This window comes from Nelusetta ayraudi, unplaced genomic scaffold, assembly GCF_046127955.1.
Source record: "Nelusetta ayraudi isolate G7.1 ecotype Tasmania unplaced genomic scaffold, CSIRO-AGI_Nayr_v1 ptg000028l, whole genome shotgun sequence".
Taxonomy (NCBI): Eukaryota; Metazoa; Chordata; class Actinopteri; order Tetraodontiformes; family Monacanthidae; genus Nelusetta; species Nelusetta ayraudi.
The window spans coordinates 1,538,246-1,565,000 of record NW_027466078.1 but is presented as its reverse complement, the minus strand read 5'-3'; the positions used below and the strand labels follow the sequence as shown (position 1 = coordinate 1,565,000).

At 42.0% G+C, this 26,755-nt stretch overlaps 5 protein-coding genes across 5 annotated transcripts in view; 2 read left to right on the top strand and 3 right to left on the bottom strand.

Moving 5' to 3' along the window:
* The window catches only part of LOC142891059 (leukocyte elastase inhibitor-like), a 5,386-nt gene extending 4,566 nt beyond the window's left edge, over nucleotides 1-820 (bottom strand). Inside the window, exon 1 of the mRNA XM_076030391.1 lies at nucleotides 775-820. The gene's annotated coding sequence lies outside the window, so the exon portion shown is untranslated. The remainder of the gene's footprint in view (nucleotides 1-774) is intronic.
* The window catches only part of LOC142891171 (NACHT, LRR and PYD domains-containing protein 14-like), a 261,301-nt gene that overhangs the window by 37,875 nt on the left and 196,671 nt on the right, over nucleotides 1-26,755 (bottom strand). The window lies entirely within an intron of this gene.
* Nucleotides 1-26,755, top strand: part of LOC142891081 (NACHT, LRR and PYD domains-containing protein 14-like) — a 407,498-nt gene that overhangs the window by 220,184 nt on the left and 160,559 nt on the right. The window lies entirely within an intron of this gene.
* Nucleotides 1-26,755, top strand: part of LOC142891194 (NLR family CARD domain-containing protein 3-like) — a 331,599-nt gene that overhangs the window by 150,800 nt on the left and 154,044 nt on the right. The window lies entirely within an intron of this gene.
* Nucleotides 17,368-19,569, bottom strand: LOC142891179 (tripartite motif-containing protein 16-like). Its single transcript, XM_076030638.1, has one exon. The coding sequence runs from the start codon at nucleotides 19,524-19,526 to the stop codon at nucleotides 17,862-17,864; it is 1,665 nt and encodes a 554-aa protein (XP_075886753.1). The 5' UTR covers nucleotides 19,527-19,569; the 3' UTR covers nucleotides 17,368-17,861.

Below are 26,755 nucleotides of genomic sequence, written 5' to 3'. Positions count from 1 at the left end.
GCACTCCACGGTTATAGATTTGTGTCTACACAAGTAGAATAGAATAGAATAGAATAAGATAGAATATAACACCTTTATTAATCCCACGATGGGGAAATTTGCATCATTACAGCAACAAAAAGTAGTGCAAAGAGATGGAAAATATTTTGATTAAAAATAAATGTTTTTTTTTTTTTTTACAGAGTAAAAAGGAGAAACAAGATATTTAGAAGTTATGAACAAAATTGATTATTTAGTGATCTACATAATGCTGATGAATAAGTGTTTTATTGAACATTCATGAAATGTAAACTGGTCAACAACATGAATTGAAATAGTAAATGAATGAATAGTTTATTTTCGTTTACAATGTAAAATAATGACATTTTGTGGAATCAACTGACAAAAATAGAAAAAACAAAGACCTCACAAAGTTGCACAGTATTCTATGCCTACAAATTTTAAGATAGTCTGATAGACTGTATAAATTATTTATTTGTGGTTTCATGATAGGGATCTTGATTTATTATTCAAATAACTATTTTCTGTAGTTTAATTGTAGGGTTGTAATAACACAACCTAGTTAAAATGTACGTCATTTTTTTCATGTATATGTTTCTTTTTAATAGTATTATTTCCCTGTGGCTGAGGAAAACCTTATAGTCATCTTTAATACATACATACATCAAATAAACAAGCCGGTCTAAACAGCTGCACCGCCACCGTGCCACATGCAGTTGAGTGCAACGCTTTTTTAAAAAGTAAGATGATAATCTTTAATGGAATGAAACTTACTTTCTCTCTGTCTTGCAGCCTTGCAGTCTTGAAAAAGGTAATGAGATTTCTCAGAAGACACCTGCTTTTATTCTTTTCAAAGTGACACACCCAAACTAACAGAATACCGTAAAAAGAGCTAACTCAACTTCTAATTAATTACACTGTCAAAAGTGTAAATGTCAAGCATTTATGAAACCTTGCCTTTCATCTCGGCTTCGGCTGACCGGTTTATCACCCGCAACCTGCATTTGCTGGGTGTGTGGGGCAATGACTTGTCCTCGATACACAGGTTGACTAATTTGGGGGCTGACTTGGGCTTTAAAAGTGTAACTTTAAACCGTGAGAAAAGAAAACATACAAATGCAGAACAGAAAAGTAGAAATGCAGATTGGAAAAAAAATTGTTTTGCCGACATAATAAGTTCTTATTTCTATAAATGTTGCATTGAATTTAACAGGAATATCCAGAATAGTAAAATACAGTATCTTGGAAAACCCCTCACTCCACTAGAAGGATCTTCCACAATGATTTAAAAATGATTTATCATACAATATCATATGTTTGAGTTAAACCTGAGATATGTCGCAACACGTTGCCCTGATAACATTGCACCTACCTAAAGAATACACACACACACACACACACACACACACACACACACACACACACACAAATATATACATGATATATACATATCATGTATACACACACATGATATGTATATATGTGTATGTATTATGGCTGTTGAATTTAACGCATTATTATTAATTTTTTTACATTTAATTTTCGAATAACTGTGAGTTAACTCAGAACACTCATGTGATTAATCGCGATTAAAGAATTTAATTGACTGACATCCCTGGTATGTATATATGTGTAAATGTATACATACATACGTGTGTGTCTGGGGGGGGCGGAGGTGGGGGGGCAGGTGGGTGTGTTGGGTGTGGACAGTGTGAGTTGTGTTGTGTTTGCTTTTGGGCGTCTTGGTGTCTTTGCTCAGATGGGCCCAATGTTTCTGTGCGTTGTCATCAGTAAAGATAAATAGATAAAAAAAAAAAATGAATGAATCATGAAAAAAGCTTACATCACCTTGTATGTGGTTTGATTGCTGCTAGTTTGATGGAGGCCCCTGCATGTTGAAAAAAGTTGACAGGAAGTTGACAGAAAGTTGCCAGGACATCTTGTCATTGCTCATATATTAAATCATGTACCGGGCACAGCAAAGCTTTCTCATGGCGCACTTCATTGTTGGCACTCGGCAGTGACTGAATCACAAGGGCAAGGCAGTTCATGCCAAAGCATGCTCTCCTATAGGACTGATGACTCACAGATAAGAATTGCATCATTTGAATACTCTGCATTGTGAGGTAAGCTTAGGGCATTTTTTACCTTCCACGCCTCAACAAACTGAACACTTCCAATTTTTTTTGGCAGTGTCAATGTTGATGTAAGAGCTTGTTCACACTGAAGTTGGTATTTTGTTTGCTAATCTTACCTGAGGTTGATATAAGTAGGTTAGTTGTTATCTTGGACAATAAGCTGTAAAAATCCAAATCTTTCACATTGGGAATTCTGAGATAAGCCGTGTTGAGGTTGATCAAATTTAATATGAGTGACTGTAAGTTTTTGTTTGACTTCGAACAAATAGCAACAGCACTCGAAGTTGATTAAATTAAAAAAAAAAAAAAAAAAAAGAATTCTCCTTCCACATCCACAGAAACTGGTGAGGTTCCAACATTTGGCTTTTTATTAATCGGTGCAAAATTATCATTTTTTTTTTTAGTGATGTGCGAATCAATACCAAAGAATTGATACTTCCGATATCAAACATGTCCGTGTAGGATTGATTCTAATACTAAAGTATCAATACTTTTACAAGTCTGCACTAATTTGAAGTTTACACGCATGTTTTGTTTTTGTTTTTTTCCCCCCGTTATTTAAACTACTTATTCCGCGCTGGTTACAAGGACTATGTTACATATACTTCTGCCTGTGAGGCGAAATACAGCTGTGTATAAAACAAGCACCCTGTTCGAAAGCCCATGTTGTTTATGATTGTGAATTCGTTTTCTGCCTAGTTACTGTGCAGTTGTAGTGTTTATCGATACGTTTTCATGTTTCCTGGGCTCCTGAATGCACCGCAGTTTAGTTTCACTTTCGTTATCGAACGCATGTGTGTGAGATGCAGCCCGTCAGACGCTAGTTTTCCTCCTCGGTGCCGCATAGGCTAGCGGAGTTTTCACTCTTTCATAACGCTCACCTGGTTGTCCCTGGTTTATTTCTGTGTGTGACTGACGAAAGGTGAGTTGAATTATGGTTTTGTGTTGTTGTTTAATTCTAGAGTTTGTCAATTTATATTCTCTAGCCGAGCATGGGCTGTTGCTAATTTCTATTGTTAGGTAAGCTAATCAGCAGAAGCCTCGTTGCATATCAACCACGTGTGAGGATTTGTTTATTCTGTTATTTATAAATATAATTTATCTGTTAATACAGTCCTTTATTATCTTTATGTTTAATTGTACATAATGAATGATGTTATATAATATTTTCTGTATTGTTATTGCTATTACAGACCGCAGTCAATAAACCCTCTACAAAGGGAACATCTGCATCCTCCTGTTCTTTAACTGGAACACCACCCATACACCTTGCCGCTCTAAACTACCTAGCCCTTGGAGAGCCCCTCTCTCCTGTTTACACCCCCTCCAAGCTCACGTACACACGCTTCCAGTGAGAAGAAGACACAAGAGTCGGAGAGAAGAGACAGGGGGTTGTAGCCAATTCAGTGGTCTGGCACAGACCAGTGGTCTCCGCTAAGGGTGCTAAAGATACTGGTCGCGACCAGTTTAGTGGTCCGTGAAGTGGTTTTGGATTCCTTAAGGATGTGAACCGTAGAACAAAACACTATTGCAAAAGGACATTGTACACTGTAAGAGAACAATGTAAACTATCACTCTTCAGCAGCAGGTTAATACCATTACGATTGTCTTCCTCCTTTCTGATGCTAGATACGCACTAATCCCTACAATCATACCTACTGAAACGTGTGCATTTGTGTAACCAACATTTCATCAAAAATCACAGATTATAGAGTCCAAAAAATTAACATTTATTTACAGAACTCAAACAACCCATCCACCTGAAGTCACTCATCGATGACACTTCCAAGGATTGTTTCGGTATGGAAGCTCGGAAAATCCTCATGCCGCATCAAGATGTCTATGGTGGCCTACAAAACAGAACACATTTTAGTGGACGATAGAAGAAAAATAGATCCATTACAAGAAAGACAATCCATGGGGTCAATGGGTGATAAAGTAAACAATATAACCGAAAAACTGTTAGGACAGTAGAAATTGGATATCAATGGAAATAAATGTCTTTGCCCAACTGAAATTGAAGATACCTCTGGCACCATCACGTCAATGATGAAGTCAACATTTCTCCAGACTGTGTAGTCCAAGGATAGGACTACACAGTCTTCACCAAGTCAAATTAGGTCACTCATCTGTTGGACAAAGTAAGGGTAAATCATCATCTAGTTTTCTGGCACTTTGATAAAGTTACCACTTTTAAATACTTTGATTTACATGGCCCTATTAAGGATCTGTTTAAGTCCACTATTACTGCCAGGGTTTTGCCACAGGTACATCCTGTTGGACTTCCTCTCCCCGCGTTCCAACATTTCTTTCAGTGCCTTTAAGAATGACATCTGTTAACATCGTTAGTTGCAACATTTACTATACGAGTAACTAGAATAAATGCAAACCTGTATTCTTTCTTTTGAAATGAGGCATTCTACTCCTTTGCTCATGAGGCAGGTCAAAGTGCTGTAAATTAAAAAATAAAATAAAGCACTACAGCAGAGTATGTCATTTCTCAAAGATCAGTTATTGACATACATATTTAAGAAGAAGGGTGACAAATCATTTGGTCAAACCTGGTGAAGGAGTATGGCTCAGGCAGGACACACCCACAGGATAAAAAAAAATAATCAGATGACTGACTGGCCTCGTAATTGGCACAGTCCTTGTGCAGCCAGCCGTTGCAGGTCTCACATTTGGCCCAATCCTCCTCCTGCACTTGCGGGTATAACTGGCAACAATTTCATAGACAAAAATGAAGGCGCATGCAACAGCTACAGTCTTTAAGCATCTTTCAGACAGCTGAATGTTTAATTGCTGACTGAGAAGCAAAACTTCTACATTTCTCAGATTTAACATGACTATACAAAGCCAAGCACCAGCAATATTCAATACAGAATGTTTGGAGGGTTTACAAAGTTTAAAAGGCCATCTGCAAGGTCCCTTGCACTCCCTTACCAGAGAAGTGGGGAACAATAGCAGACGACAGAGTGAGTGCACCCCATGTGTAGTACACCACCTAAATGGAGACATGTGATTGCTGATGTTACAAATACAAGAAAGTCGCCAAACATTGTTAGTCTTATTTTAAATTATTCTTAAACTGTGTACCTACAGATCAGGTCAAAGGAAGAGAACAACCTACGAGTACATAAAGAAAGATATATACCAAATGACGTTTTTGTGATAACCAAATTTCATTAAACTTAAATAACACTGCAGTGAATGTTAAATGAGTATACATTTGTATCCTTGTCCCCCCTTCTCTACAGCTTCGTAAACATTTTAGGATAAACATTCTTGTAGAGTAGCATTTCTTCCAGTCTGTTTAACAAGTCAGTCGCAGATCCTTCTGTTGGAACACCCAGGTCTGTGCAAGCTTTAATAAGCTCACTGTTGCTTGCCTTGCAGGTGGCATAATAAAAAAACAACTGAATTCCAGCGGGTTGAATATGAACACTAATCACAGCAGCACAAACCAATGGGTAACTGGGAAAATATGCAAAAAATACTGGACAGCTGATAAAAATATCACCTTTTTTGAGTCCCATCAACTGAAGAAGCTCATCCTCATCCAAGCATGCACATTTACATCTTTTAGGATCTGTGGTTGGCCTCCTCGTGAGACCTTTCAGGATCTCAGTCTTGGGAATCACGTCTCCAACTCTTGAAGCTGGTCCAATCCACAGAACAAAAGAGGAATGGGACAATTCCTCTCAATTCAACTCTTAAAACCGAAGTCATGAAATGTTTAATATCTCAGTAATTACTTGAGTAATTTGACATTACAGTGTCACATTTATTGTTCATCATTACGTCCTTCAGCTAGTTCACCAGTCACAATTGTGCAACAACAAACCTTCGCAGATGACACTTGCTATTGTGGCGATGCAAGTGGCTATGGCTATCTGATAGAGCAAGATTTAATATTGTGAATTTAACAAAATGAAAAGGAACCGACAACACCACCCTGGAAATTTCACCCAGGGAGTTCTACTAAACACAAAGGTAATTAAAGCTGCAAGCAGCGTTTGCGGGGCTGAGCCGCCGTGGCCGCCGCGACCCCTGATGACCTCCGATGACCCCCGTCCTCTGCCGACGCCCGGCAACATCTGCTGAAAGAAGTCTATGCAAATGACGCAGATTTTTCAACCTGTTTTTTTTTTTTTTTGAAAGATGCTGTCAAATGTAAATTATAGGCCTTGATGAGACAAACACGTAGGTATTTGAATGACGTCTGGAGCACTTTTGTAAAGGAAACTGCAGGCATTTCTGTGTTGAAAAAGAGGGAGAAGAGGTGTAATCATCATATGCCTGTGTATGCAAATGATGCATATTTTTTACCTGCATTTTTTTTTTAAGTGGCTGTCAAATGTAAAATATAGGTCTTGATGAGACAAACACGTGGATGTTTGAATGACGTCTGTAGCTTTTTTCTAAAGGAAACTGCACAACTGGACTTTTGAATAGGCTGAATATAAGGTGTTAGAGGGACATATGTCTTTCAACATCTAGTTAACTTATGAGCCCCAGCTAGGACGTTTTATTGTTCATTAGAATATTTTAAAGTTAAAATTCTATGAGCCCAAATGAGGACTTTGCTTAGCTAACATTTGAAGGTCTCTGTCGCGGTGGTGAGGAGAGGAGCCTCATCAGTGACTATCTGTTGCACCAACACTTGCATGCATTGAATGTGCTGGCTCTTGCGTGCTTGTGATGCTGGATGTGAAGGAACAGCCGGAGCTGTGAGTGCATGCAAGGGGGGGCTGGACAAAGAAATGTGTTGAAATAAAGTATTTTCTTTTTGTTTGTTTTAGGATTGGGTGATTTTGTGGGTTTTCTTTTCTCATAAGGATTGGGTGCATTTTCTTTTAGTTCATTTTGGGTTATTTTGGCCTTGGAGGTTTTTGGACTGGGCGTGGTCTGTCTTTGAGTGGTCAGTCGGGGGCTGGTGCGCCTGGCTCCCCAGGAGCTGAGTTGGGTGTTTCCCCTTCAGTGGTCAAGTTTGGACTGGGAGTTCTTCCCTGCTTCAAGGGGCGGAGCTTGTTTGCTCCTCCTACAAGTGGGGGTTTCTCTTTTTCCTCGCCCCCTCCTCACGGTTTTTTGAAAAAAAAAAAAAGGGGGAATAGGTTGGTTATGATAGAGCGGCTTATTAACTTTTGTTGATGGCTGTTTATAATTTGATAATGATTGTTTATAACTTTATAAACTAAAATAATGATTTCTCAATAATTAATAATAAAAAGGTAAATAAGCTTTGTGTTTTCTTTAGAGAATTTCACCAGTTTATTTATTACCTAATTTTTTCTCTTTTCTGTTTCCGTATTTGTGATTCATCTGAACCTGGATCCTTTGGAGGCAGACAGGAGGACGAGTTGCCCTGTTGGTGACGGCATAGAGGTCTTGCATTTAAGGCCAGTGAAATTTATATCATATATTGTTTTTGATTTGAGATTTACAGTTGTTGTCTTGTGGCCTCCTTTTGAACAGGTTCGGAAGGACACAAAATACGTTTTTACACCTTTCACACCATTCTTGTATATTCTGATTTTTTACAGGTCATTCTTAAATCTATTGTCTCTTCCTGGCTCGGTGCATATTGTCTTACACTATCTTTGTTATTGTTGTTTTTGGAAATTAAGGGTCAATTATTGAAATTCATAACTGAGTTTATTTTTTAGATTAAGAGCCCATATCGGAAACCTTTCAGTTCTTTTTACAGTAAACAAGTCCTGCAAAAGAAAGAAAATGACGGAGGTGGTTGCTAAACCTATAACACCAATTGAGGTGGTGCAAAAAAAGAATCCGCTTGTTAAAGGTCTAACAGAAGCCTCTAAGAAGTGGAACAAGCGTTGGCCAGATATTGAGAGACCCTGGCCGGTTGAAGGTACTTTCAATTCCAATGTGATTCAAACCATGAGTGTGCTCATTACAATATACAAAGCTAAAGAGAAAAAAGGTAAAAAAGGTAAATTGCGAGCTGAGAAGAGAAAAATTTAACTCGCAATGTTGCAGCTCTTTGAGGATGAAGGACAAAAGTTGAGAGCTGCGGCTGAAGGGAAAGATAAAATGGCTATGGAGGTAATTGCCAAAGCCACGGAGTCAACAGCAACACTACTGGAGAAAATCAATACTCCTTTTTCGCATACTGCTCCGGTGAAAAATCCGCCACCTTATAAGGAAGCGGAGTACGCTGACATTTATCCACAGCTTCCAGTAATTAAGCAAAAAGGTAATTACAGCATTAAAGATGATCAGGACAAAATACTCGAGACAGGGAAAGCGAAAACAACGGTGAAAATGTATCCTGCCACGAAAACTAAAACTACAGCAGTGGGGAAACTAGAGGGTAAAATGAGAAAGTTGGAGCTGGACGATAGTGATAGTGACTCGGGAGAGGCCATTGGTGGCTACGATCCTGTCATTAAAAAGATGCTGGCCAGAGCGGAGAAACTAGGATCTAAACTCCGGAGAGCGAAGAAAATAAATCGAGATCCCTCTGATGAGAGTTCAGACTCTGATAGTGGAGATGATCCCGACTTTGATCACACACTCAGGACACTTGAAAAGAAAATAGTGCAATGTCGTTCAGACATCTGTGAGGCCAAAACTCCAGAGGTCTGTAGAAAACTGGAAAGGCAATTGAGAACTTAGAGTCAATAGAAAAATCTTTTCATAGGGAACAATCAGGCTATGCCTTGCGTTCAAGAAAAGTAGAAGCATCTGCTAAAATGTGCCCAGTGGTCGTTCGCGGACAAACCTTTGAATATAAACCTTGGCAAAATTCGGACATGTCCGACATATTGGAGAAGCTACCGATTCTCCAGGATGGGGCACATCCTTGGATTTCAAAATTAGAGGAACTTATGGTAGGCACACAGTCTGCAGTGGGTGACATCAAGCGACTTTTAGCTAGTCTCATTGGTGTTCCTGCTATGGAGGAACTTTTGCAGAAGGCTAGGATGCTTCGCTTCATAGGTACAGCGGTAAATGATGCTGAATTATTTGCTGCATATAGAGGTCAATTTTGGAGTGCGTTGCGTGATGCATTCCCAGCAAACGTACACCCTGATAACATTCTAATGGAGCCGTTGGGAGATCAAGAAAATCCCAGGGCTTATGTGTCAAGAGCTCTCCAATCTTGGAGAAATGTCACAGGCAATGATCCAGACGCTAATCAAATGGAACAATCTATTGTGCGGACTAAAATCCAACAGGGGCTGCCACTGGCAGTACGCAGTAAATTAGCAGAGGTGGTTGGTCTCGGAAGCATGGCCAAAAGTGTGTACATTGATCACATTGCCCATCAAGTTGAACTCTTTCGCAAGAAGGAGTTGGACCAGAGAACTCAAGATCAAGAGACTCTCAGAAAACTTAATCAGTTGCAATTAGGTGATAATAAACGTAAAGAGAAAAAACAAGCAGTGGTTATGACAGGTCTCTGATGTTCAAGAAACAGATAGGGGTATATTCACGTGCACCTTAACTACTTATCGGCCTGCAGATGACAAGGGGATGGACAGTTGGAGAACTGTGCCTCTTAAAATCACTATTGTAACTCTGATTCCAACGAGCGGTGACGTTCCTAAAACGGTGCGAACGGTGAAGAAGGAGGTTCAGAAACCGGTGTCTGCTGCACGACCTACGAGTGCAGTGACCAAACGGGAGCGGGATCTTTTGCACCAGGGTGTGATAGTGGATGATGTTGTACTACAAACTACAACTCCATATCTAACAACTTTACAGGCCACAACTTCACAAATTACTACTCAGCAGACTACGACGCTGTTGACAACACCTTCAAGCACTCATATCACTCTACAAGCGGTTACTACTCCTACGATGACGACACCACAGGCGGAAACGACTCTGTCTCTGAAAGGTGACAGTGTGGCTCACCCTACTACTGTGACAACTACAGTTGTTACAACAAAACCCATTTCAAAGACATCCCAAATGTTGCAGATAAAACCTGAGATTCAAATTGACCCGGAAGTAGCCTTACAGGGTTCAGTAGTAAAGAAAGGGGGGAATTTTCCTGATCCTCATACGGAAATTCGTGACCTAACTGTAAAAACAGCTGATGAGGATTCTAGTGTACAAGTTGAAATTATCACAAGGCACACCGTAGAAGTGACAGTAGGGGAGAAAGCTGTACTTCCTTGTGATTGCACTTTGGGTGCAGTTGTCTCTGGTTCACCTCATTTGCGTTGGGTTACTCCGAATGGAAAGCGTCTTGATTTTTCCAATTATACGCCCGGTGATAAATTTGGGTTCATTAATGATCGCAGACCAGGACACATTGAAGGTGATTGTAGTATATTCATACGTACAGTCCAACTGGAGGATCAAGGTTCCTATTTTTGTGTTTTTCATGATAGCCAAGGGAAAACAACTTCAGATTCTTCGGATGCAAAGAATTCAGTTCTTAGAACCACCATTGTAACCGTAGTAGTGCCGGAATTGAAGTCACTTCCTGTTGAGACTGGAAGTAATTTGCCCGGGAGAGATTTAGAGGGGGAGTTCAGTGATTCCTCCGACGCGGCTCAATATACCAAGCCGGTTGGTATGATTTCAGAAGGGCAACACAAAACTTTGCGTGTCAAGGCGAAACGTGATTATCGATGGAAGGCGTATGGATTTGATTCATCTGTCCTAGAGATTTCGGATCTATTTGCGGCGAAAAATTTGTGGTTTCAACAGCTGACTCATGCAGTAAGATCACAAGCATCAGTGAAAGGACCATGCATCGTAAGAGTGCCTTCACCAAGCACTTGGCCCTCAATTCTAGAGGCTGTAGCAGAGCCGTTGTCTTACGAGTGTCAATTTTCTTTGTTGACATGGCTTTTTCATCTCCAAAGGGGCATGGACCTAAGATCGCGAAATGTGTCGTTGGATGTGAACACCGGTGTTTGTGATCCTTACAGAGGGCTGCCATACATTAATCTATTGGATCAACAGGATGATCTTTTAACAGCAGTACCTGATTCTATCGACGTGAAAACGGAAAGAGTTCCTATATATATGCTGGTAAGAGTGTGTTTTTGGGGGTGTCAGATTGCAGACAATATCTCATGACGGTGACTAATCCGGATCGGTGTTATAGAGGAAAGTTGTATCCAGTAACTTTCAAGGGAAATAAAAATAGGCCGGACATATCCATAATGGTCGTGAATGATCGTTTGCCTGCAGATGTGACTATTGGCACTTTCAAGGACATCTGGTGGATATGTGGGGACGCAGCGTACTTGTTTTTGCCTCATAATTGGGTTGGATGTTGCTACATGGCTACATTGAAACTCCCTTATGAAGTTTTTGCGCTTCAGGTAGGCGCTGATTCCAACAACAGCAGCTCTGCGGCTGCTCCAGGATCTAGACTCAAGAGAGACTTGGCCGAGTTTCACAATCTCGAGTCTTATCATTGGAGAATCAGCTTGGGAGAAAAATGGGGCCTGGGTTTACTCCCATGGTATGGGGTTGTATTTTTAGCGGAACATATTGACAATATCACATATACGCTACAAGGTTTTGCAAATGAGACTATAAAGGGCTTTGAACATCTATCAAATGCGCAGAGGAGTCACAGACTAACTCTGTTGAAACACGACATGGCCCTTGATTATATTCTGGCCAAGCAAGGAGTCACAGACTAACTCTGTTGAAACACGACATGGCCCTTGATTATATTCTGGCCAAGCAAGGAGGTTTGTGCGTGGCATTGAATCTAACGGGTGATGCATGCTACACTTTGATTCCTGATAATGCGGACAATATGACCAATGTGATTGAAGCGTTGAGAAAAATTAGGGATGCGTTTGGTCCCTCGGAAAGCGCAGGGACGTCTGCGAGTGCGTGGCTTCATGATAGGTTTGGTCCTGTGTGAGTTATGCTTCTACAGGTCTTTAGCGCGGTCGTTGTGTCATTGGGAATATTGTTTTGTGTTTGCACGCTGTCGTTGACGTGTGCAAAGGCGATGATACTCCGATGGATAGGTGTAGTCATGCCTGGCGATGCGGTTCAGATGCCGCTCCTCAAGGATGTTGAGGAGGAGGAGATTGCCACCACTGTGGTGGATAAATATTCATAGTAGTTGCAGGTGTATTGTTATGTTATATTTCTTTTCTTTTTGTATGTTTCTATTCTCTTCCTTGTGGGCGAGTGCCCAAGGGGGGGAAATAGTATGTTTACTCATGTTTGATGTTTGATGTTTGATGTTTGACGTATCTCTTGTAATGGAATTACATGTGTGATGTTCTGTATACAAAGATACTGGCAGATATTTTCTCTGTTTCAGGACAATAGTTGGGGAGCCTACGTGGGGGTGTCAACTAGATTCAGAATGGACTCAGAGACTCAAATAAGCTGAAATCACTGGAGAACCCTGAATGAGGACGCAGAACACGTGAAGATCCTGCATCAGGGGACTGTGAACAACAGAACTCAATGAAACTACTGTGTATTAACCACTGTGTTTGTTTGTATTTAATCTGAATTAATCTGAATTAATCTGAATTGCAACACGAACTTGATGTTTTAGAGAATAAAGTTATTTGGGGGATTTTATCAGCAGGCAGATGCTTATGGGAACTCAATCTTTTTCTTTGTTTTGGAGAACAGGGAAAGGGGTGTTAGGCAGGGAAAGGTCCACGGTGTAGGTCCGATGGGATGACCAGCCAAGCCCTGGATGTTTTTGATTTTATTTTTGAGTTTCTCATGTGTGTGTTTGCCAACGTTTTCCCTGAATGCTGTTTTCTCTACAGAATTGATTTGGAGGGCCGTAAGGTGGTCGCCTAGGACAGAGGGGCCGTGAGAGAATTTTCCTATCTAGAAGGATTGTGATGGTTTTTAACTGAAAGATGGCTGTCTGATAGGTTTTTCGCTCTCACACTCTACAAATTTACAGTGTTGCTCATAATCACTTTGTTGGATGTAATAACTACTACCTCATCAAGCGGGTACTTTGTGTTTGAATTTACATTCTTTGCTATCCATGTATCATGTGTGGGTATCTTCTGTTTGTTTCGAGACTTTATGAAGTCTCGAAGGGGGGAAATATGTAGTATCTGAATCTATGCATATGTCCTCATGTGATCTTATGTGTATGGCCTGATGTGAACTCAGCAGTGAACCCGCTGCTGCACTCCTTCCCTAAGGGCGTCTGTGTCCGTATATGGTCTTGTCGTTGCCCACGGTCATCTAATTAAAACCGGATGGCCCTTGGGGGATGCAATTATGGGATGCATACATTCTCCCCCCACTGGTAGCATCTTCCTCCCTCGTTGCTGGAGGGTATAAGTGGTGATGTGAACAAAGGATCATCGGAGTTGCTCACATCTGGCCCAGAGACATCCCCAGGCGTTCTAGGTGCCTGACTGACTTCTGACTTCTTTGCAAATAAACCAGTTTTTATATACAACTAAGTCTGTGTCAGTGAAGACTCCTTCAACATCTACATCACCTGAATCCACCAGAAGAATTCACCACATGTGTTTTCTTGCTTTGCATCGCTCCTCTGTTTACAGCGCATTTATTGATGAAGTAAATGTTTTTATGTCCTGCAGCGTGTTTGTTTGTTTTTTGCGTTTGCACCACGATCCTCTTTTTGTACCTTTATAAACTTGTATTTGTGTTAGTGACTTTGCGTCGTTTCCGTGCTCAAATACGCGATTGTCCCGTATTTGGCAACTAAAAAAGCTGTCCCGTAATGAACTGAGACTGGACGCACTTGACTTTGTCTCCACTCCGCCGCCCCGGCAACCCCAGGGCATTAATTGCTGAATGTTTTAAAAAGCTTCTGGCGCGTGGTGGTGGGGTTTAAAGCGGGGGCTGTTGTGTGCAGTGGGCTTGGCCATTAGCGCAGCCAGAGGCGGAACCCTGGCGGCGGGTGCCCGTTCATCGGCAGGTGGTGATGTGTGTGCGTGATGGTTGTGCGTTCACCGCTTGGCTGTTAAAGCCGCAGCTCCCCCTCCCCTTCTTCTGGCGCTCGGCGGGGAGGCTGCCTTGCAGTTGAACACCGGTACCCCGAGACGGGTACTGGAAGGACGCTGCTCTCAACCCCCTGCCTGGGTGCAGTCGCTCCGTCTTCCTCTGTTTTCTCCGTAGCTCTCTGTTACTGTTGCGGCGGCGATGTCCTAACAAATTGCCGCTGCATTCTAGCCGGGTAACAGTGGTGTCACCACCACAACGCGGACGCTTTTCCTTTGTTTGTGGTTTATTTGGTGTAGACAACTGAGTTTGTCTGTTTTTGTTGTTGGCGTCACCACTTTCTTTGGTCACTTTTCTTTTCTTTGTTTTCTTGTTAAATTTTGGTGAAACTTTGGGTTTTCTATTGAGTAGCGATTTTGTTATAGTTTGATTTCTGTTATGTATTTAGTTAAGTAAATAGAACGATATAGGAGTGACCCACTAGGGGGAGCTATAGGATTTAGGATTAAGCGTGTGGACTTCTAGAGTCAGCGCTTGAGTGGTTGTTGCTTGCTCTCTCGTCAGCGTTGTTAACCTGTTTTGAGTTGGTTCCAGTTCCGTGTTATTAAAGCTCATTTATCTCCCTACAATCCTCGTCATTCATATATAAGTAGCGGACATAATAATTTCCTTTTTAGTTCATTACTATCTTGTTCCCCAGTGATCGTTACCTTTTGTTTTGTGTGTGTGTGTAGACTAAAGAAAGGTTTTCTTTTGTTTGAACTGTTTAACGCTTGCCTGAGTGTCTCAATGTATTAGTGTATTCATTTTGTTCTCTTTTCTTTTGGACAGGAGTTGGCGTTGCATGCGGCAGACTGCGTCGGTGGTGGCTCCCCTTCACTTTGCTTTATTTTGCACAGCACGAGGTGAATTTTGCTTTGTAGTGATTCCCTTCGCTTTGTTTATTCCCCTTTTTTTTGTTTTGTTTTCTTTTGTTTGTTTAGCCTGTCCGCTCGGCTACTTCCAGCCCTGTTCCCCTTATTTTCTTATGATGTTGAACAATCTTTTTGGTATAGTACTTTTTTTTTGACACTCACTCAGGCAGCTAAACCTGCTCTTATTGTTTTTAGTCGTTATCGTGGTTTTTATTTAAGTGCATTTTTTGATAAAAACAGAATGTGAGTCCATTTTATTTTTATTGGGTTTTTTTTGTTTTCTTTTATGTTTATTATATTTGTTTATCTTATTTGCAACCTCTTAATCTGGAGAAATTAAAGTTTATTGCTTTTGAAATGGTATACTTGCATTATTATGACATATATTATCATTATATATGATTTAAAAAATGGTGTCAATAATATTGTTTATTGGCAATAATTTGTAGCACAATTATTGTCCATCAAAATGTGTTATCATGACAGGCCTACACTCAGGCAGCTAAACCTGTCTTATTGTTTAAAAAAAAAAAAAGATTTTCCGTGGTGTGTTTAAAAAACAGTCAACTATTTTAAATTGTAACTGAATAAAGCTGTTTCTTTGGAAGTCCGTCTCATCCTCACAAATCTCAAAGCGTAACGAACCTGAACAGCCCTAGGAATTTTTATTATAGTCTATTTCCTGGGGTGCAACTCCCCAGGTGGCGTTGTCAGACAACCCCCCCCCCCCCCCCCCATTTTCATTTTGCTTCATACCCACTATCATCAGAATTGTCTCCACCTTCCGTCAGACCCTCCCCCTCGCCACACTTGCATACGGTGATTCATCGGTGAGTAAAGAAAAAAACAGAAGCTATTAATTTGTAAATAATAATAATAAACATACAGAAAAAAAACAATCAAGTCTTCTCCATGGCGAAGACCTGCTCTGAACAGAGCAGGCCTTTGCTTGGGCTCAGTCCTGAAATATACATATTTGACATAATATATAACATATTATAGCATTATATAATCCCTATATATGAATTCACATGATCATGGGTGTTATGATCAATGCTCCCTCTAATTTTCCATGTGTCTGGGCATCCACACAAGCTCCTTGAGCACACTGAGGACCACTGTGAGCAACATCAGATGTGCACGCTGTGGCCACACACCAGTAACACACCTGTTCAAAACCTTGGATCATAGCAAGTTACATGGCTTATTAAAAGAATCAAATTCCAGCAGCAATTTTCATGAGTTTACTTTGAATAGAAGTGATTTGGCCCACTTCGAATGAAAAAGAGCAAAATCTTGTTGTTCATGAGATGTGTAGTGTGTTATATGTGAGAGTCCTGCTTTAACCATAGGAAGAGTCCTGCTTTGGCCTGGCTGAGGTCCAGTTGTGGCCTGGCTGAGGGTCATGATCTGGAAGAAATACGTGTGCTGTAGCTTGTGATACAGTGTGAATTCCTGTAACTCTTTGTCTGTAAAATATCGAGGGTTTCCTCTAGGATTGTTTGAAACTATGGGGGAGGGCTTCAGCGTCGTCATCGGCGCCATATTTAACAATATGTTAAATTGTTATTAAAAAAAATGTAAATTACTTATCAAACACACCTAACAATTCAACTACCAATGAATGAGCAGTACTACGCATGTGATAACATAGATTGAAAAATAAGCCGAAGTGATAGCTCTTCTCTGAATAGACAAGCTAAGCCAGTGTGCTGCTGTCAGCCAGTGAAAATAGAGCGGAGTGGCACCTCTTCACTTTCTTACGTAATCTATGTCAGCGCGGCGCCGCAGCCTGGAAACTTTCTCTGCCTTTTGAACTCATACGGTGCAGCTGGAAGAAAACAAAACAAAACAAAACAAAACAAATCATCATTCCGAAGGCGTAGCGGTGCGCCGCCTAATAAAAGCTCTAAAATTATTAATTAATACGTTTCTGTTGAATTTTATTTTATGTGCTACGTAGATTTCCTTGTGCGCTGAGAATGTGCAAGTAGTGCGCGACTTCGCAAGCGCGCAGCTTGGAGGGAACATTGGTTATGATGCAATAAAGTAAATACACTGTGAGTCAGTAAAGTACCCGTTCTCTTGTTCTTCACTTGTTCTGTAAAATAGTGGTTCATGTGAGTGTGTGTGTGTGTGTGTGTGTGTGTGTGTGTGTGTGTGTGCGTGTGTGGCATCCTCCTGCTTCATGCCAGAGAAATATCAGCTGTTTCCCACATTGACTGATGTGCTTTTGAAACTTTGATCTTGTCTTCATGGCGTTGACTTTCTAAATGTCTGTGGTGAATACATGGAGATCTTGACAGAAGAGAAATCTACTAACAAGCAGAGACTTTATCTGGATTGTCTTGTTGCTTTATTGCTTCAATTCAACAGTTGATCATTGACTTGATATTGTTGTGCAATATAGTCTGATGGCATATTTCATGACTTATTGATTGACTATTGTCACATTGAGCCAACAAGCAAAATCAAAAGAAAAAATTCTCTCACAATATTTACATGCATTCATCTGATTGTTGACAAACGGATCAACAGTCAGAAGGTTTATCAGATGGATGAGTTGTTGAAAGGTCAAAGGTCAGGGTGGAAAGGTCCAGAGTGGAAACAGACCTCAGCTGTGTTTCCACAGTAATAAAGTTGTCATGTGGACTAATGACACATTATTAATCTGCGGGATGAATAGGCTGCAGAGGAAGAGAAACAACGTGGCACAAACATCCAGCAGCCGTGGAGACAAATGTCAGGTGGACAACAGTCACCAGGAGCACAAACAGGAAGTGGCATCTAGGCCCCGCCCACCCTGTGATTGACAGCCGGAGACACTGGGCAACAAACGTGAAGACAGAAGAAGAATCAAAGGTGAGAATTCAGCTCAGAGTCTCTCTGATGACTTCAGTCACACTTTCATCAACTCAGCTGAACAACCTGAAGGAACCCAGTATCCAACATGTAGCGGCTGAGTGAAGGAGGTCTGGACTCTGTGGAGGAGCTCCATGGTTCCAGAGACACTGTAGAAGGACAGAAGACCTGCTCTGTGGTCCAGGTACACTCCCACTCTGGAGGACTGAGGACCTGAGACATCAGTCCTGATGCTGTTGTGATAAAACCCATATCCACCTGAGTAACAATATAAACTCCAGGATTTGTCATTGCATCCAAATTCCATTTCCTCTGACCCTCTGCTGATGTTCCTGTAGGCCACTGCTACCTCAACCCTCCCTCTCCACTCCACCTCCCAGTAACATCGTCCAATCAGACCTTCTCTACTCAGGACCTGCTGCCTGTCAGTGAATCTGTCTGGATGATCACAATAAGACTGAACTTCCTTCATGAATGTCACTTTTCTGTTCTCTTCAGATAATAACAGATGTTTGTTCACTGTGTTTGGATCCAGAGTGATTTGAGGTGAACATCTGAGGAAGTCCTCTCTGCTCCTGGGTTCTGGTACCTTCAGTAGAACATCAACGCAGCTCACTGTCCATGAGATGTTTGTCTGATGATGAGTGTCCATCAGAACTTGCTGTATTTCATCTCTCAACTTGGTCACAGCTGCTGCCACGTCCTCAAAGTATCTCAGAGGACGGATCTCCAGGCTGGAGGAGTCTGGAGACGGACTGAGTGCTGGCAGTGAGGAGAACCTGTGGAGAAACTGGCTGTGGTCCAGTGTGTGTGAGATCTTCTCCAGCTCAGCGTCTGTCCTCCTTAGCTCAGTCATCTCCTGCTCCAGCTTCTTCTCAAGCTCTTTGACTCGACTCACTTCTGCCCCCTGTGTGGATCTGACCTGCTGCTGCACCTCAGAGCATCTTTTCTCCAGCAGACGGATCATCTGGGTGAGGATCTTCTCGCTGTCCGTCACTGCTTTATCAGCAGAGCCGTTGATGGACTCCACCTCCTTCTGAAGCACCTTCAGCTCTTCCTCTGTGTGCTGGATCTTCTGCTGGATCTTCTGCCTGGTCTCCTCCAGCTCTCTCTGCCTCACAGTCCTCTCTGCTGCTGCTGCCACTGTGTCGTGACCTTTATGTTCATCCACACAGCATAAACCACAGATGATCTTCTGATCAGTGCGGCAGAATATCTTCATCACCTCATCATGACGAGGACAGATGTTCTCCTGGAGCTGCTGGCTGGGTTCCACCAGCTTGTGTCTCTGTAGGGGAGGAACATCACGATGATGCTGGAGGTGAGAGTCACAGTAGGAGGCCCGACAGACCAGACAGGACTTGAGGGCCTTCAGTTTCCTCCCAGTGCAGACATCACAGGCCACATCTCCAGCTCCAGCATAGCAGTGATCAGCAGGAGCATCTTGGAGTCCAGTCTTCACCAGGGTCTCCACTAGAGCTGCTAACATGGTGTTCTTCTCCAGGACAGGCCTTGGTGTGAAGGTCCTCCTACACTGAGGGCAGCTATAGACTCTCCTCTCCTCCTCTGCATCCCAGTGGTGTTGGAGACACTTCCTGCAGTAGTTGTGTCCACAGGAAGTGGCCACTGGATCCTTGAGAAGATCCAGACAGAGGGAACAAGAGAAGATTTCTGGGTCCAGCTGAGCTGCTGCCTGAGCCATTTCACCTCTGAGAGCGACTGACTGGCTGACTGACTAACTGACTGACTGGGTTCCACCTCCTCAGCAGTGGAGCTTCTTGAAGTGGAGGATATGAACAGATAGGGCTGTGATTGGCTGCAAGGAGCACAGGGGGCGTGGCTTCTAACCTCCTGACTCATTCCGGGAAGAGGTGTGTGTGTGTGTGTGTGTGTGTGGGTGTGTGTGTGTGTGTGTTTGTGTGTGCGCACTTTGTTTCCTTGGCGCTGAAGACGGACGACGACGACGACAACGAATCAAAGTTCATAGTTCACAATCTGAGTCATCGTTAGATTGCTGCTGACACACACACACACACACACACACACAAACAAACTGTTTACATCTGTAAACAGTGTTTGTGTGTGTTAGCACGCGTGTGCGTTAGAGGCTAATGCTAATGCTAGTTGTTAGGCTAGGTGTCCTCACCTATCACTGGTTATTTCAACTGAGGCACCGCCGCTATCTGCTAGCTGCTCGCTGCTATCTGCTAGTTGCTCACCGTTATCTTATTGCGCTTCATAAAGAGCTTTATGGAGCAATAAGAGCAACCAAAGTGAACAACTGTTGTTTTGTAGCATCTGCAGTTTTAAGAAGCGTGTGTCATGTGTGTATAAATAGAAGAGTGGAGTGTTCAAATTTCTCTTGTTGCTGTTTGACAAAGACTGGCAGTATTTTCATGCATTTTCTCTTTGTTAGAAACTGATTGGGGTCAAAGAAAGAAAGAAAAAAGGAATGAAAGTTGCTTCATTCCAGACTTTTACTGGGACATCTGTCCTGGACCAAGAACATTTCGGCGACCAAGGAGCATTTTTTTGACCGTCGTCTTCTACACCACGGCTTTCACAAAGCCAAAGCCGACACATTTAAAGTCCAAAAAGTGTGGAGCGAAGACTAAAGAAGCCCCCTTGAAAGAAACAGAGAACCCACAGCAGTGACGCGAGTGTCAGCGGTTTGTGAGTACTGGATTTCAAGGGGAAAGCTTGGCGTTTTAACGCGCAAAAGGAATGAAATGAATAGCATGTTGGAAGCTGGAGAAAGTCAAGAAATAATGAACAAGCATGTTGAAGCATTGGATAATTATTTAGGGGAGTTGATGGATTTGCAAGTGGCTGTACAAAATCTCTTTTCTAACGGAGAGGAAAGGGAAGCGGATCATATGGACTGGGATGAGCCTAAATTGACACCTTTTCCACATTTCTTTTGTGACATTAAAGAATGGTTGACTGGTGATGTGGAAAAAGGAGATGAGCAGGATGAGCAAAAGAAGCGAGAGGAGCAGGGGGAGCAAGAAGAAGCAAATGCGCTATTGGTGGGGCTAGAGGACAGTGTGTCCCAGGCTAAAGGGCCCGTAAGCAAGCAGGGCTTCAAGCAAAGATGCCAGCTCCTCCTCAGCATCCTCTCCTTTATCTTCTGCATGCTTAAAGGCTGAGGCTGAACAAGCTGCTCTAAAGGCCAAAGCTCAGGCCTTGGAAGTCAAACATGCACTCCATATGGAAGAACTTGAGCTAAAAGCAAGAAGGGAAAGGCACCACGTGGAGACTGAGCTGGCTGCAGCAGAAGGCAACATGCATGTATTCATGGGGAGTGTGATGTCACAGGCCACACCTGAACAACCACCTTCATCTTTAAAGCAACCAAGACCACCGGAAGCTCAACAGCCGTCAACATCAAAGCAGCTGAAGTCAGAAAATGTTACACCCTTACGCCAGTTCCAGGCCACTGGAACATCTACAGTATATAAAATTCCAGTAACATCTCAAAAACATCCTCAAAGCCTGCAGCAGTCATATATTCCTCACCAAACTATACCATGTAAAGCAAAGGCAGAAAAGAAACCTCTGGGTTAGGACCAAAAGGATGAGCATGGCTCCTCCATCTCAACAAAAGGAAATCTAATAAACAAAGGTTTCCTTTCTGGCGTGTTAAAGAGGCAAAATGAAATCACTGAATTGCTTGTAAAGCAACATCAAGCAGCTTTTCTCCCCGCCAGAGAGATTCCTGCATTTGATGGTGATGCCTTGCACAACAGAACATTGACTCGAGCCTTTGAGCAGGGAATAGAGCGCAAGGTGGATGATGTGCAAGACCAGTTGTTCTATTTGGAGCAATACACAAAGGGTGCACCCAATCAACTGGTCCGTAGCTTCCTCCACATGGATCCAGATCCACGGTTCCGGGAAGCAACTCCAATGGCACTTTGGCAATGAAGTTTACTACTGCACACATAGACAAGGTCCTGCGTTGGCCTTCAATAAAAGCAGAGGACGGAGCAGCGTTGAGGTCTTATGCGCTGTATCTGCCAAGCTGCTTCAATATCATGAAAGAGGTGAATTTTATGGAAGAACTGGAAACACCATCTCACCTGAAAACCATTATATCCAAGTTGCCCTTTAAGCTCCGACACAGATGGAGAACAATCAGTTGCGACGTTCAAGACGAGAGCAAACAACCAGCAAAGTTTAAGGACCTCGTGGAGTTTGTGGAAAGACAGTCACGAGTTTTGCTTGATCCCTTTTTTGGAGATATACAGTACGTGACAGATGGGAAAGGGTTTCTAAAATCAACCAAAAGGTCAGCGCCACAAAGACCCCCCTTTCAACCTGCCAGTAGGGGGAGCAGTTTTGCTACTGCTGTTGCAACCATGTCAGAGGAAAGAGAAGTAGAAGAAAGTCAACAAAACAAAGCCAAGCCCCTCATACAACAGGAGTTAAAAGCACATCCTTCACCTGCACATCCTCTGGATAAACCTTGCTTGTACTGCAGCAAGGACCACTCGCTGGAGTCTTGTGCTGTTCTAAAACACAAAGCTAACAAAGAAAAGGTCGACTTTATGAAAAGTAAAGGTCTGTGCTTTGGATCTTTTGGAAAGGGGCACATGAGCAAAAAGTGTAAAAATGGAATGACTTGACAGATTTGCCATCAAAACCACCCAAGCTGCTGCACATTGAAAAGAAAAAAGGAGTGGAGCAAGAATACTGGAAAATCGGGAAAATGGAGAAGCAGCAACGGTCACATGGAGTCTCGTGTCCCTGAATGCTGGCAACCTCACTGGGGCCGGTGAATGTAAGCTATCTATCGTGCCGGTTCAAAGGCACCAAGATTGTGCAAACATACGCTTTCCTCCACCCAGGAAGCACTGCAACCTTTTGCACCGAGGAGCTCATGACAGAGCTAAACGCAAACGCAAGAAGGGTGAAAGTTATCTTTAAAACCATGGGACAAGAGAAGCCAGTGGCCACTGCAGTGAATCAGGTGATGGTCCAGTTTAGATTTTCCTGTTGTTTTGTAGCATCTGCAGTTTTCAGAAGCGTGTGTCATGTGTGTATAAACAGAAGAGTGGAGTTATAAAGGTTATAAGCATAGTTATGATACCGCATACTTATTATTAATAATTTATAACCATAGGCTTTCATGTGAAAATAGCAAAAACACGCACACACGCTGGCACACACCCATATTTAATAAAAACGTATATGCTAAACGCTAAACTAAACAAACCAGCACTAAATCGTAACATTAATCGAACAGCTCCAACAATATCTTACAGATGAAATGTGATCCTACGAGCTTTTGTTTGTGGACAGCGACTATTGCTGCACCCATAAGCGGCACAGAAGTTTGGCATTTTTCCAGTCTCCGATTTCCTGTAGAAATCATAATGCATGATGCTCTAAATAGGCAATCCAATTGTAAATCATTTGCGAATGAAGTTAAATTATATTGAAAAGAAAAGCTATTCTGTCTCTCCATATGTCAAATTGCTTGTTTTATTTACACCTACCAATCTTAATCCCTTTTATCACAACAACAAAAAAGACGGACTGTAATCTCAGGTTGTCACCGTTAGACTCTGAATCAAACAGGTGGGGGTTGAGATATCAGCAGCTCTAGTTCATTGATCACCGTGTCTCTGCTGCATGAACTGATGAGACTGCGTTCATGCAGCAGCAACGTTATAGGAAACGCACCTCAGCGAATAACTACAACCGACACCAAAAATATTGCATGTGAACAAAATACTAGTTTGTCCTGAAATAGCTGTTGGCTAAACTTAACTGAAGAAATGAAAATCTCAGTCGTATTAACTTGTGCAGATAGGCTGCCTTAGCACCATTATGGTTTTTTTTTCTAATAGAAAGCTGCACTCTCAACATGTTCAACCATACAGAATTATTGCTACGTTATGAACGTTTGTAAGAAAGCAAACCGTGTGCAAAGCCGTCAAGTTTTCAGCGAGATCAGAGTGTTAATGTTTGTTCAGATCACTCACGTTCCCTCACCTTAACTACATCAGACAGTGACTGCCTGACTGTGGAAAGATGGCGGCCAGTGTGGACGTTGGATTCTGCGCCGTGAGACATCTAGCCTTCTGTATATATCTATGATCACACCTATAAATTTCAGTGAATGGGCCGCACCAACTGTTAATATTCCAAAAGTTGATCAGACAGTGAGAATTTGTGGGGATTATAAGGTGTCAATAAACCCGTGGCTTGAGGTAGATCAGTATCCCATACCGAAACCCCAAGACTTGTTCACAAAACTGGCAGGAGGAAAGAAATTTACTAAGCTTTATTTGTCACAAGCTTATCAACAAGTAGATCTAGATGAAGGTTCTAAACAGTACTTGACTATAAATACACACAAAGGGCTCTACCAAGTGAACAGGCTTCCTTATGGTGTAGCCAGTGCACCTGCTATATTTAAAAAATGAATGGATCAAGTTTTGCAGGGCATAGATGGTGTCATTTGTTATTTAGATGACATACTTATCACAGGACTGAACACTGAAACTCACAAAAAAACGCCTGGAAGAGGTTTTAAAAAGACTAAAAAGCCACAACCTCAGGGTTAACAAAGGAAAATGCACTTTCTTTCAACATAGCGTGTCTTATTTAGGACATGTCATTGATGCAGAGGGGATTCATCCTATGCAAGAGAAATGTGAGGCCATTTCTAAAGCAGCCATTCCTAATACAGTTGCAGAACTAAAATCATTCTTGTCACAGCTAAGTTATTATGGGAAGTTCATTGAAAACCTTTCTACTCTGATCGCACCTATGACAGAGCTGTTACAAAAAGACAAAAAGTGGGAGTGGTCTTCGTAATGTCAGAAGTCATTTGAAAAGAAACTTCTTTCTGACGGAGTCCTTGTGCATTACAATCCAGAGCTGCCATTTATACTCGCTTGTGATGCTTCACCAGTAGGTGTGGGTGCAGTGATTTCACACGAAATGCCTGATTGTAGTGAAAAACCAGTCGCTTTTGCTTCTCATATGCTTACCAAAGCTGAGAAAAACTACTCTCAAATTGAAAAAGAAGCATTAGGCCTAGTTTTTGGAGTGATGAAGTTTCATGAGTATTTGTTTGGTTGTAAGTTTACATTGATAATTGATCACAAACCACCACTGAAGATCCAAGGTCCCAAAACAGGAATAACACCATTAGCAGCAGCGAGGATGCAACGATGGGCCCTGATATTAGCTGCATATACTTATGAGATACAGTATAAACCATGCGGACGCATTATCCAGACTTCCAGTAGTCGATGAGACTTTTCCCAGGTCAAATCCTGTATTCAGAGTGTCTTATTTAGACAGTCTGCCCTTAACCGCAAAAGATGTTGCTCAAGAAACTCAGACAGATCCAGTACTGGCAAAAGTCAAACAGCATATTTGGTCAGGTTGGCCAAAACATGTTCCTGATGAGACTTTACAACCATATGTAAGACGCAAATTTGAACTCACAATGCAAAATGACTGCGTACATTGGGGTTTTAGAGTGGTCATTCCGGGAAAAATGGCAGAGCAGGTTACTGTCTGAGTTGCATGGAAGTCACTGGGGAATGGTAAAGATGAAGTCTCTGTCCAGAAGCTTATTTTGGTGGCCCTCCTTAGATGAAGACATTGAGAATGTGGTAAATTCTTGTGACATATGTAAACAACAGCGCAGCATGCCAGCCACAGCACCTGTGCATACATGGAAATGGGCTTCATGTCCATGGGAGAGAATTCATCTCGATTTTGCAGAGGTCAATGAACAAATGTTTCTTGTAGTTATGGATGCTGGCCTGAAATATTCCACATGCAAACTACCACATCCAGCAAGACCATAGAAATTCTTAGAGGTGTTTTTGCAGCATATGGCTTACCAAAGGAGGTAGTGACGGATAATGGACCTGAATTTATTTCAAGTGAATTTGGGATGTTCCTTAAAATAAATGCTGTAAAACACATAAAAACTCCAGCGTATCACCCAGCCTCAAATGGATTGGCTGAACGACTGGTCGAAAACTTCAAAAGGTCTTTAGCTGAGAACAAAGCTGGAGGTGGCATGACATTGCAACATTGTATTGCTAATTTCTTATTTAGCTATCGAAACATGCCACACTCAGCCTCTAAAAAAACACCAGCAGAGTTGTTTTTGAAGAGGCAGATCCATACTAGACTTTCTCTAGTGAAGTCAGACCCGTCTCAGGCTTTTCCTACTGGGTGTTCAAATCAGTCAGCCGGGAAGAGAAAACTCAGGTTTTCCTCTGTAGGTCAGGCTGTGCTGGTAAAGAACTACAGGGGAGGAGAGAAGTGGTTGAATGGTGTAATAACTGATGTTCTGGGTACTGTAACATACATGGTGTCTATGAAGAGGGCATGTGTAAAAAGGCTTGTAAATCAGATGCTTGATGCAAAGACTGAGAGAGGAGAAGGGACTGTGATTAACACTGATGGAGACTCTGATTACCATGCAGATTCAGGAGAGGATCGGAGAGACATTGTGTTACTGGAAATACTGGTGAAACACCATAAGAAACACCTGAAGAAAAGCAAAGCTCAGAGAGGCTGGACAATGCTCTTGAGGAATCATCAAGTTCAGGTTGCAGGGAGCGCTCTAAGAGGAATGTGCGCCCACCTCAGCGTTTGGACTTATAATACATCTCCAAAACGACATTGTGTCAAATCACTATTGATTCTTTTTTTCGTTGACAAGCGGCATTGGTGTACTAAAAAATTGCATTGTCATTTTTTGGGGCTTGTTTGATGTTTGGTGTTCATTTAGGAATAAGAAAAGAGAAAACATGTACCATTTAAAGCTACAGGTCGAGGAACTGTGGTATTTGAATATAAAAAGCATAGCAAAGTGATGAGGTTCACATGATGAACAGTGTCCTGCTGTTCAGGGTGTTGTACCATGTATTGCCTCTAGAGGATATGATG